At 44.4% G+C, this 12,570-nt stretch overlaps 1 protein-coding gene across 1 annotated transcript in view; it reads right to left on the bottom strand.

Moving 5' to 3' along the window:
- The window catches only part of mei1 (meiotic double-stranded break formation protein 1), a gene marked incomplete at its 5' end in the record, with an annotated part of 203,305 nt that overhangs the window by 3,839 nt on the left and 186,896 nt on the right, over positions 1 to 12,570 (bottom strand). Inside the window, one exon of the mRNA XM_079519702.1 lies at positions 8,326 to 8,460. Within this exon, the coding sequence (XP_079375828.1) occupies positions 8,326 to 8,460 (135 nt within the window). The remainder of the gene's footprint in view (positions 1 to 8,325; positions 8,461 to 12,570) is intronic.

The raw sequence follows: 12,570 nt of genomic DNA on the forward strand, positions 1-12,570 counted from the left end.
AATTGTTTAATATCTTGTAATCTTGTATGTTATGTTTACAGTAATCAGGGCGTTATTGGAAAAGAGAGCTTATTGCTCTCAACTGACTTCCCTGAATAAAGAATGGTTAAAGAATGGAGAGACGGCAGGTCAGAAGGGACAAGAAGATACACAACACAGGTCAGAAGGGACAAGAAGATACACAACACAGGTCAGAAGGGACAAGAAGATACACAACACAGGTCAGAAGGGACAAGAAGATACACAACACAGGTCAGAAGGGACAAGAAGATACACAACACAGGTCAGAAGGGACAAGAAGATACACAACACAGGTCAGAAGGGACAAGAAGATACACAACACAGGTCAGAAGGGACAAGAAGATACACAACACAGGTCAGAAGGGACAAGAAGATACACAACACAGGTCAGAAGGGACAAGAAGATACACAACACAGGTCAGAAGGGACAAGAAGATACACAACACAGGTCAGAAGGGACAAGAAGATACACAACACAGGTCAGAAGGGACAAGAAGATACACAACACAGGTCAGAAGGGACAAGAAGATACACAACACAGGTCAGAAGGGACAAGAAGATACACAACACAGGTCAGAAGGGACAAGAAGATACACAACACAGCTGAAGCTGAGCAATGAAGAAGATACACGACACAGCTGAAGAGACAAGAAGATACACAACACAGCTGAAGCTGAGCATTGAAGAAGATACACGACACAGCTGAAGAGACAAGAAGATACACAACACAGCTGAAGCTGAGCATTGAGCACAACACAGCTGAAGCTGAGCATTGAGCAATGAGCGAGGAAGATGATGAACACGATGGAAAGTGATAGAGGAAAGGTGGGTTGGGAGGAGAATCTGATTCTGAAGGCAGAGGAAAGGTGGGTTGGGAGGAGAATCTGATTCTGAAGGCTCAACCAGAGTAGCAAATTAGATTTTCAGAAAGGTTCACAAAAGGTTTTCTGAGGACGATTCTAAAAAAAAGAAAAGTCTTCTAAATCGTAAAAGTTTTAATATGCTTCTATATGTCAGTGGTGCTCGACCTTTTTCAAGTGAAGAACCCCCAGAATTGTCTGTATTTGGCTGCGGACGCCCATCTGAAAATATGTTTTTCCAGGGACCCCTCCCCCCCAGAAGCAAAGATTTGAGTTAAAAACGTTTGCTCTGAAAGAATATATATATTCAAAGATTTGCGCCACATTTTCACGATAAAAATGCTCTGAAAGAATATATATATTCAAAGATTTGCGCCACATTTTCACGATAAAAAAAGCAGATCTACAAGCTTGTAGCGCGGCACTCAGTGCCACGCTACGAGCTTGTAGATCTGCTATTTTTCAATAGCTAAAGCATAACATAATGCTTCAAACACCAAAAGAGGTTCCCGTCCTGAATGGGCTAATATTATCAGTATAATGTCAAATCTGGGAATACATTTCTTACCAAGAATTTTCTTCACTAATGTGTTTGTAAAAGTGTCTACTAACATATCCCACATTGGTTTATATTCAACCACCCTAGGGGAATTTTTGACAGCTGCTGAAAGTTGTGGTACCACCATACAACCATTATAAGGCAAAACGTTCTAAATTAATTTCATATTTGCACGAAAAACACTCCTTGTGCTAAAACAGCCATAGACACTTGCCCAAATGTGCCCAAATGTGCTGACCTCATGTGATGACGGCTTGGATGAATGCTTGGAATGGATTCAGAATGATGAAAACCCCAACCCCCTAGTTTGGCACATCACATGCTACTTAAAGCATAATGAAATTTAGAACATTTTGCCTTATAATGGTTGTATGGTACCCCAACTTTCAGCAGCTGTCAAAAATTCCCCTAGGGTGGTTGAATATAAACCAATGTGGGATATGTTAGTAGACACCTTTACAAACACATTGGTGAAGAAAATTGATTCCCAGATTTTATTAATATCCCCTGACTATAATGAGGCAAGTTGACAAAGAACACTCTTTGTCATTCTGTCATTCTGTCATTCTGTCATTCTTATTTACCATATTTGGCTTAGAGGAGTTTCTTCACAGTCACACTGTGCTCCACACACAGGGAACTGTCAATTATTACCCTATACTCAGGTTTCTCCAGAGATTTCAACCAGCATGTAAAAACAAGCCACCTTAAACCTACCATAACCTGCAAGGGGCCGTTCACACCTCCTCTGTGTCTTCTGTGTGTCGCACGGCTCGCACTTCATTTTCAATGGGAGTCACATGGTTTGACGAGACAAGCTTGCTCCCGGAAGTAGCCAGAAATGCATTGGACTCAGGCAACAGCCCAGCTTTAATGATCTTAAATCCCTTTATTTTAGATTGTTTTGTAGTAATAGTACAACATAAACATTAAAGAGACTTTAGTTGTTACTGTACAATACTTTAAAACAGTGACGGGGTTCTGTCAAGTGTATAACCACAACAATAAACAAAACGATCGTCACCTGTATATCTACATCTATTTCTGTCTTAAATGTCTAAAATAAAAAGCAAGGCTTTTGCACACCTCCAGGCGACAGGTGCGTATATGGGAGGGTATTCATGAAGATAGCCTGATGAAGGCCGCAACGTTTACTAAGACTATAAATGAAAACTATTCAAGAGACTATGACACTGATACAGACCCAATGCCCCATCTCAGCACCGACCACAGTGAGACTATGACACTGATACAGACCCAATGCCCCGTCTCAGCACCGACCACAGTGTATTAGAGACTATGACACTGATACAGACCCAATGCCCCATCTCAGCACCGACCACAGTGAGACTATGACACTGATACAGACCCAATGCCCCATCTCAGCACCGACCACAGTGAGACTATGACACTGATACAGACCCAATGCCCCATCTCAGCACCGACCACAGTGAGACTATGACACTGATACAGACCCAATGCCCCATCTCAGCACCGACCACAGTGAGACTATGACACTGATACAGACCCAATGCCCCATCTCAGCACCGACCACAGTGAGACTATGACACTGATACAGACCCAATGCCCCATCTCAGCACCGACCAGTGAGACTATGACACTGATACAGACCCAATGCCCCATCTCAGCACCGACCACAGTGAGACTATGACACTGATACAGACCCAATGCCCCATCTCAGCACCGACCACAGTGAGACTATGACACTGATACAGACCCAATGCCCCGTCTCAGCACCGACCACAGTGAGACTATGACACTGATACAGACCCAATGCCCCATCTCAGCACCGACCAGTGAGACTATGACACTGATACAGACCCAATGCCCCATCTCAGCACCGACCACAGTGAGACTATGACACTGATACAGACCCAATGCCCCATCTCAGCACCGACCAGTGAGACTATGACACTGATACAGACCCAATGCCCCATCTCAGCACCGACCACAGTGAGACTATGACACTGATACAGACCCAATGCCCCATCTCAGCACCGACCACAGTGAGACTATGACACTGATACAGACCCAATGCCCCATCTCAGCACCGACCACAGTGAGACTACGACACTGATACAGACCCAATGCCCCCTCTCAGCACCGACCACAGTGTATTGCCGTGCTAACCATTAGACTCCCCAACCCACACAAGGTACCCAAGGTACGTAACAATTAAAAACAAAATAAAAAACATATACGAAAATACAGACTTCTGGGGATTATAGAGATTATATATTGCCCATAGCAAGCATAAGCCAGCGGATTTTTTTCCCGGGAATGAAAACCGGAGCGAAACCGGAGTGTTACACAGGGAAACTGGACACAGCTGATCACCCGAATTAATGGATATTAAAAAAAGGCGTCCTTAGGCGTCAGTGGCAACAGGGTACATTAAGACCAAAAATATATAGACAGAGATAGAGTGAGTGAGTGAGTGAGTGAGTGAGTGAGTGAGTGAGTGGGTGGGTGGGTGGGTGAGTGAGTGAGTGAGTGAGTGAGTGAGTGGGTGGGTGGGTGGGTGGGTGGGTGGGTGAGTGAGTTAGAGTTAGTGAGTGAGTGAGTGAGTGAGTGAGTGAGTGAGTGGGTGAGTGAGTGAGTGAGTGAGTGAGTGAGTGAGTGAGTGGGTGGGTGGGTGAGTGAGTGAGTGAGTGAGTGAGTGAGTGAGTGAGTGAGTGAGTGAGTGAGTGAGTGAGTGAGTGAGTGAGTGAGAGAAATAGCGCACCGAAGTCTGACGTCAATATCGCTATAGGGCGCAAAGTCCACAGGTTCATGTACTTTTTATTTGTATTATAATCCCCATATAGGGGAACTGTGTTTGGAAAATAAACAAATCATCCTGGCCGTTTCACTCATATGGATATGAATCTACTGTCTGAGAGAAAACTCATTACATTTTCGCTACAAACTCACTATCAGATATGAGTGACTGACTGACTGTCGTGAACCATACAGAGACACCTCCCCGACAACATCGCAAAGACATTTTGTTTATTTCAAGAGGACCCAATGTTATTCTCCATAGAGAAAAACTTCTGTGAACACCTTGGAACCAGGGAATGAGTGAGTGACGTCAGGACTTCGGCGCTCTATAGTTAACAGACTTTTAATTATAGATTATAGAAAATCTGCGAGATGAGAAGTACAAATCCTGATATACAAGCTAGTCGAGCATATACTGCTGCAGTGGCCATCACCTCAGCTTACTGTTATACTGGACAGTGAGACTGCACGCACGCACGCACGCACGCACGCACGCACGCACGCACGCACGCACGCACGCACGCACGCACGCACGCACGCACGCACGCACGGACACACGCACGGACACAGAGTTGACAGCCATGAAGGTAGGGCAGAAGGAAGACGGAATGTATGATACCAGATCACTCATGACAAATGAGCTCACAGAAAGCTCCCTCAACCTACTGAGACCAAATCTCAGTGTAGTGGCAGATATGCAAGGCATATCAATCCAGTGTGTGTGTGTGTGTGTGTGTGTGTGTGTGTGTGTGCGTGCGTGCGTGCGTGCGTGCGTGCGTGCGTGCGTGCATGCGTGCGTGCGTGCGTGCGTGCGTGCGTGCGTGCGTGCGTGCGTGCGTGCGTGCGTGCGTGACAGACTGAGACAGCAGAGCTGACACGAGGGCAGCTCTGTGCTGTCATGAGACTGTTAAGAGAATTATGTCTGTCAGCTTGAACACCGTTTCCTCCTGCCTTTTATGCTCCTATACTCACACGCGGTGCACACACACACACACGCACGCACACATGCGCCACAGACATGCACTGTAGCTAGTCACACACACACACACACACACAAACACACACCTGCACTCATAATATGTAAATTACAGTCCAAAACTCTACCATTGAAGCAGCTGGTGCCATCAGACTGTCGAGTCATTATGATTCGCCAACTCTGAGCCGCTGCATTAACATATACACTAATGATATATCTGGAGGTTTTGGGGTCTCTATTCCACATGTAATATACTGTAGTAGTCACTGACAAGCAATTTGACAGGTGGATGTTCTAACTAAACTTTATGATTGGCCTCAGCTTAGAGGTGATGCTAGCAGCGGTTTACAGACTTTACACACACTGTAGTGGAGGAGCTTAGGGAGAGATAAGGGGGATTTCACCATGACTCGTCTAAAAGTGCCACGTTTTGCACAGATGTAGCCCTTTGGGGGTCGCCACAGATGTAGCCCTTTGGGGGTCGCCACAGATGTGGCCCTTTGGGGGTCGCCACAGATGTGGCCCTTTGGGGGTCGCCACAGATGTGGCCCTTTGGGGGTCGCCACAGATGTGGCCCTTTGGGGGTCGCCACAGCGGCCTAATTGCCCGGGGTTATTTAATCCATTCAATTATAGCGTCCAATCGATTTATAGCAACAGAGCACTTTTACCGACAGACCGGATGTTATGCCGGATGTGGCTGTAGCAGCTAAATGTAGCGGGAGGTAAGAATAAATCTATCGCGAGTAGCGACTGGACCGCGGAGGGCCGTCTAACACAGGATCTTTTCTTAGAATTGGACAGGATGATTTAGATCGCGAGTTATTAACATTTTAAGATTTTCGTTGTCGTGCGTGCAGACCTACAAGCTCGTAGCGAGTGGCGCGCTACGAGCTTGTAGGTCTGCTATTTTTGAAAAATCGTGAAAATGTGGCGCAAATCCTGACAGAAAACTGTCAGGATTTAGAAGACATTGTATACATTTCGACGTCAGGCCTAAATGGGTTAATAACCTGGCAATTCGTATATGAACACAATCAGTGCCGGGATTCCTTCAAAATAGAAGCTCTGGGGTGCCGGAAAGACATGGCCGCTTTTACTCTGACGCCCGCCTTTACTCTAGCTTACCTTGGTCTCGATTCTATATCGCTAGAAGCTCCAAAGCGTTCATATTTTGAACGAGAGGCATGTTGAAGTCAGAAATGAAGCGCGTAGTATATCCATCAGATCAAAACCACGGAGAGTGCCCTGGATTAGGAGAGACGAGGCATTCTTTCTTCCGCGCGAACAGCTGAGTGAACGGTAAGCTTAGCTAATATGAAGGCAGAGCGAATAAGGGTGCCTTATTAGAGGCTCACTCAAAAAAAAAAAAAGGAAAAAAAAATCAGAATATTCTTCTCTCGTCTGATATCATTGAGGATGCGCTAGGACGTGTACACACGTCCTTTGAACGCGTGGATTGGGTTCCCTAGGACATGCGGACACGTCCTACGGACGGAAACGGTTAAGGATTCCATCATTTTTTATGTTCCCACTAGAACACTCAGGTCTTCATCCGCTCTTCTATTCAAATGACCCAAAGCTCAACATCAGAACACCGGTGAGGTCTCTTTCTGGATCTATGGCCCCAAGTTGTGGAACACACTACCACTGCACCTTAAAAGACCTTCTGGATCTATGGCCCCAAGTTGTGGAACACACTACCACTGCACCTTAAAAGACCTTCTGGGTCTATGGCCCCAAGTTGTGGAACACACTACCACTACACCTTAAAAGACCTTCTGGGTCTATGGCCCCAAGTTGTGGAACACACTACCACTGCACCTTAAAAGACCTTCTGGGTCTATGGCCCCAAGTTGTGGAACACACTACCACTGCACCTTAAAAGACCTTCTGGGTCTATGGCCCCAAGTTGTGGAACACAGTATACCACTGCACCTTAAAAGACCTTCTGGGTCTATGGCCCCAAGTTGTGGAACACACTACCACTGCACCTTAAAAGACCTTCTGGATCTATGGCCCCAAGTTGTGGAACACACTACCACTGCACCTTAAAAGACCTTCTGGGTCTATGGCCCCAAGTTGTGGAACACACTACCACTGCACCTTAAAAGACCTTCTGGGTCTATGGCCCCAAGTTGTGGAACACACTACCACTGCACCTTAAAAGACCTTCTGGATCTATGGCCCCAAGTTGTGGAACACACTACCACTGCACCTTAAAAGACCTTCTGGGTCTATGGCCCCAAGTTGTGGAACACACTACCACTGCACCTTAAAAGACCTTCTGGGTCTATGGCCCCAAGTTGTGGAACACACTACCACTGCACCTTAAAAGACCTTCTGGGTCTATGGCCCCAAGTTGTGGAACACACTACCACTGCACCTTAAAAGACCTTCTGGATCTATGGCCCCAAGTTGTGGAACACACTACCACTGCACCTTAAAAGACCTTCTGGGTCTATGGCCCCAAGTTGTGGAACACACTACCACTGCACCTTAAAAGACCTTCTGGATCTATGGCCCCAAGTTGTGGAACACACTACCACTGCACCTTAAAAGACCTTCTGGGTCTATGGCCCCAAGTTGTGGAACACACTACCACTGCACCTTAAAAGACCTTCTGGGTCTATGGCCCCAAGTTGTGGAACACAGTATACCACTGCACCTTAAAAGACCTTCTGGGTCTATGGCCCCAAGTTGTGGAACACACTACCACTGCACCTTAAAAGACCTTCTGGGTCTATGGCCCCAAGTTGTGGAACACACTACCACTACACCTTAAAAGACCTTCTGGATCTATGGCCCCAAGTTGTGGAACACAGTAAACCACTGCACCTTAAAAGGGCGACCTCCCTTGCTGTTTTTAAGAGCGAGTTGAAAACTTATTTTTTCAACTTGGCATTTGTTTAGATTGATCTTGTGTTCATATTCAACGTTCTGTTACAATTTTCCTTACCATTTTTTCTTTTTCGCTATTTTTATTTGCTAATTTGTATATATATTGTCTTGTATTGACCTGCTTTTTTTGTTTTCCGGCACTCCACTGCTTATTATTTATTTTTATGTGAAGCACTTTGGGTTGCATTTTATGTATGAAAGGTGCTATTTATTATTATTACGTACCTGTGCGATCAGCAGCCTGAGGCCATGAGCGCTTTGGGTTCCCAGCTCCATGTTGGGTCCTTTTCCCTCTGCGGCCTCCAGCACCTGATCTATGTGAGGATCCCACTGCACCACCCTGCTGCCCTGCTGCACCAGCTACCACGCACGCACACGCACGCACGCACACACGCACGCACGGACACACACACACACACGCACGCACGCACGCACGCACGGACGCACGCACACGCACACGCACACGCACACGCACACACACACACACACACACACACACACACACACACACACACTTGTATTATTATACTTGTGAGGACTTCAACATTATTTTTATGACAGAAATGTTATAATTGCCACGAGCTTGTAGATCTGCTATTTTTGAAAAATCGTGAAAATGTGGCGCAAATCTTTGAATATATATTGTTTCAGAGCGAACGTTTTTGACTCATAGTTTTGCTTCTGTGGGGGGGGGGGGGGGGGGTTCCTTGAAACAACTGGTTTTCAGATGGGGGTCGGCGGCCAATTACATATCATTTTGGGGGTCCTTGAGATGAAAAAGTTTGGGACCCACTGACTGCTGTAGAGCAAGTGATCGAGGGTGAATTTAAACCAAGGGAAAGTGAGAGAGACACACAGACAGAGAGAGACAACAGGATAGAACAACAGATTAAGTGAGACAGAACGATAAAGTGAAAGGAAGAACAACGGTAGCGTTCCAGCCCCTCTACAGGGAGGACAGCACTTCAATGGATGATATGTCTTCATCAGGGCTGTAGCATGATGGCTGCTATAGCAGCAGTAATGTACTCTACTGCAGGGGTTCCCAAACGTTTTCATGTCAAGGACTCCCAAATTGACACTAATTATCCCGCGGACCCACATTTGAAAAGACATGACAGGGACCCCCATAAGAGAAGGTTTTTACGGCTCTAGCAGTGATTCTCAACCCGTTTAATTTCAAGGACCCCCCAGTTTGACATGCATTAGTCTACAGACCCCCATTTAATGGCATTTCTAGCTCTGGGACCCCCAATTTATATTGTAAAATCAATGCTATTTTAACTCTGAGAGTGTACAAATGGAACCAAATGGACCCGTTAGGGTCCATTTGGTTCCATTTGTACACTCTCTGAGTTACAGACCCATAAGGGTCCATTTGGTTCCACATTATCATTTAGCTGGGTCCTCCCTGGAACTCCCTCAAGTACCCCTGGGGGTCCCCAAACCCCACTTTGAGAAACACTGCTCTACTGTGAGCTGGATGCGCTGGCTTTGAGCTTTTACTGTCTCTCTAATGTTTCACGATGCATTCTATTGATCTGTAGAAAATTATACTTCATCACTTCATGTTTTGTAGTAGTCATGTAGTGTAATGTGGTGCATGTAGTACAATACATAAACAAATTTTGTATACATATTACACAGACAGATACACACAGACACACGCGCGCACACACGCGCGCACACACACACACACACAGACACACGCACGCACGTGTACGCACACACACACACACACACACACACACACACACACACACACACACACACACACACACACACACACACACACACACACACACACACACACACACACACACACACACACACACACACACACACAAAGATTTCAAAGTATGTTGTTGTTGTTGTTGTTGAAGCATGCTTCCCATATTTACTAGTGAGTTGATCAGATACAAGACAAGTTGAGAGAGCTGGGACTCGATTAAAAAATGAATATAATTAATCAGAAGCTTTGTAGTTAATTAATCTCGATTAATTTTAATCGCATATCAATATTCAACCCGAGAACAGTGAGAAACCTTTTTCTTCAAATGTTTTTTGGTATCCCAGTGAATAGTGACTACGGGATTCCACTAATTTTCAACATTTTACTGTCATTAATATACCTTAGAGTTGTTGTGTGGATATAATAAGAAAGTCCCCCCCATTCTGTGTTGCCTAGAACTGGAGGTCTGAAAAAAATCAGTAACATTATGAAGTACATCTCAGTGACATCACAAAAATGTACTTCATAATGTTACGGTTTTTTTCAGACCTCCAGTTCTATAGGCAACACATAATGGGGGGACTTTATTATTTCCAGTGCACACAACTCCATAGAAAAATGTTGAAAATGAGTGGTATTCCCCTTTAAGCAATACAACTTTTTTTATCCCAACAGATAAACAAGAGCAGCAAGTGCCTATATAGTGTCTTCAGTGTTTATATGAAATACTCAAATGTGCTTTACATGGCGGGGCATGAGAACAAATAAAAACAACTTTATTATGGGGGAAACATTTCACATGAGGTTGGGGCTGACCCACGCTTGTCGCTTGCTACTTCAGTATGTTTCGCATCGAGGACAGCTTCGTGCTGTGGTGAAATCACCGCGCGTCTCCGGTGGTCTGTGAGACATGTTAAACTGAAGCAGCTAGCAAGCCTAGCATATAAGATAACGTTGGTCATAAATGGATCCTTTCCCTCTGACATTGCACACAGCCATGCTGCTATCCACGCGTCCATCCGATAGCTTTTACATCTAAATGTCCCATCCATGGAGCAAAAGCGATATAAGCGGCTTCTTCATTCGATTCATTTGGGTTTGGATTTTGGGCTTTCTGACGGAGCTGTAGCCTGTAGTGTAGAGTGAACAACAGCTGCTGCTGCTGCTGCTGCAGCTCGCGTGCCGCAGCCAATTCAGTACTACTAGAAACACAGTGAGAAACATTCCGCGGTGAAAAAAAAGGTGCGATTAAATGCGTACATTTTTTTAACGCGTTAATTTTTCTGTAGTTAATTAATCTCAATTAACGCGTTAAAGTCCCGGCCCTAATATATATATATATATATATATATATATATATATACATTAATATTGAAGCAAAAAATAAAACTAGTGACTACTGACTAGTTACTTTTATAATGCAGTAACTAGTAAAGTAATATATGTAATATAAGTAATATATGTACAGGTATTACTTACGCAGCTTCCCTGCGTAACCTGCTATTCACGCCTTTTATTCCATTGTCTTTCCCTGCGTAATATATACGCTAAACCCTTTTATTCCATTGTCTTTCCCTGTGTAATATATACGCTAAACCCTTTTATTCCATTGTCTGTCCCTGCGTAATATATACGCTAAACCCTTTTATTCCATTGTCTTTCCCTGCGTAATATATACGCTAAACCTTTTATTCCATTGTCTTTCCCTGCGTAATATATACGCTAAACCTTTTATTCCATTGTCTTTCCCTGTGTAATATATACGCTAAACCCTTTTATTCCATTGTCTTTTCCCTGCGTAATATATACGCTAAACCCTTTTATTCCATTGTCTTTCCCTGCGTAATATATACGCTAAACCCTTTTATTCCATTGTCTTTCCCTGCGTAATATATACGCTAAACCCTTTTATTCCATTGTCTTTCCCTGCGTAATATATACGCTAAACTTTTATTCCATTGTCTTTCCCTGCGTAATATATACGCTAAACCCTTTTATTCCATTGTCTTTCCCTGCGTAATATATACGCTAAACCCTTTTATTCCATTGTCTTTCCCTGCGTAATATATACGCTAAACCCTTTTATTCCATTGTCTTTCCTGCGTAATATATACGCTAAACCCTTTTATTCCATTGTCTTTCCCTGCGTAATATATACGCTAAACCCTTTTATTCCATTGTCTTTCCCTGTGTAATATATACACTAAACCCTTTTATTCCATTGTCTTTCCCTGCGTAATATATACGCTAAACCCTTTTATTCCATTGTCTTTCCCTGCGTAATATATACGCTAAACCCTTTTATTCCATTGTCTTTCCCTGCGTAATATATACGCTAAACCCTTTTATTCCATTGTCTTTCCCTGCGTAATATATACGCTAAACCCGCTATTTGTTTGATATGTTTAATGTGCCGTTTTTGTAAATGACTTGAATGAAAATAAACCGGCCTTGTCGTGGACAACGTGACGAGGGCCGACGCGTTATGATGACGTAACCGGAAATCGACCCGTGCACTGCAGGCTGCAAGGGCTTCTGGGAAAATGAGTTCAATGAAGGGGAACAGGGTTTTACGCTTGGATTCATCCGCCTCTTCTGTTTGTTGTTCTTCCGCAGCACGACGGTGGATTATTTTCGGCTATAGGCAACAAACCATGGAACTATATTATTCAGGGCATTTTCATGGATCAAAGGCACAAATACTTGGGCGTTATGCTCCAAAGGTAATTAAACAATCA

This window comes from Electrona antarctica (genome assembly GCF_951216825.1).
Source record: "Electrona antarctica genome assembly, chromosome: 14".
Taxonomy (NCBI): Eukaryota; Metazoa; Chordata; class Actinopteri; order Myctophiformes; family Myctophidae; genus Electrona; species Electrona antarctica.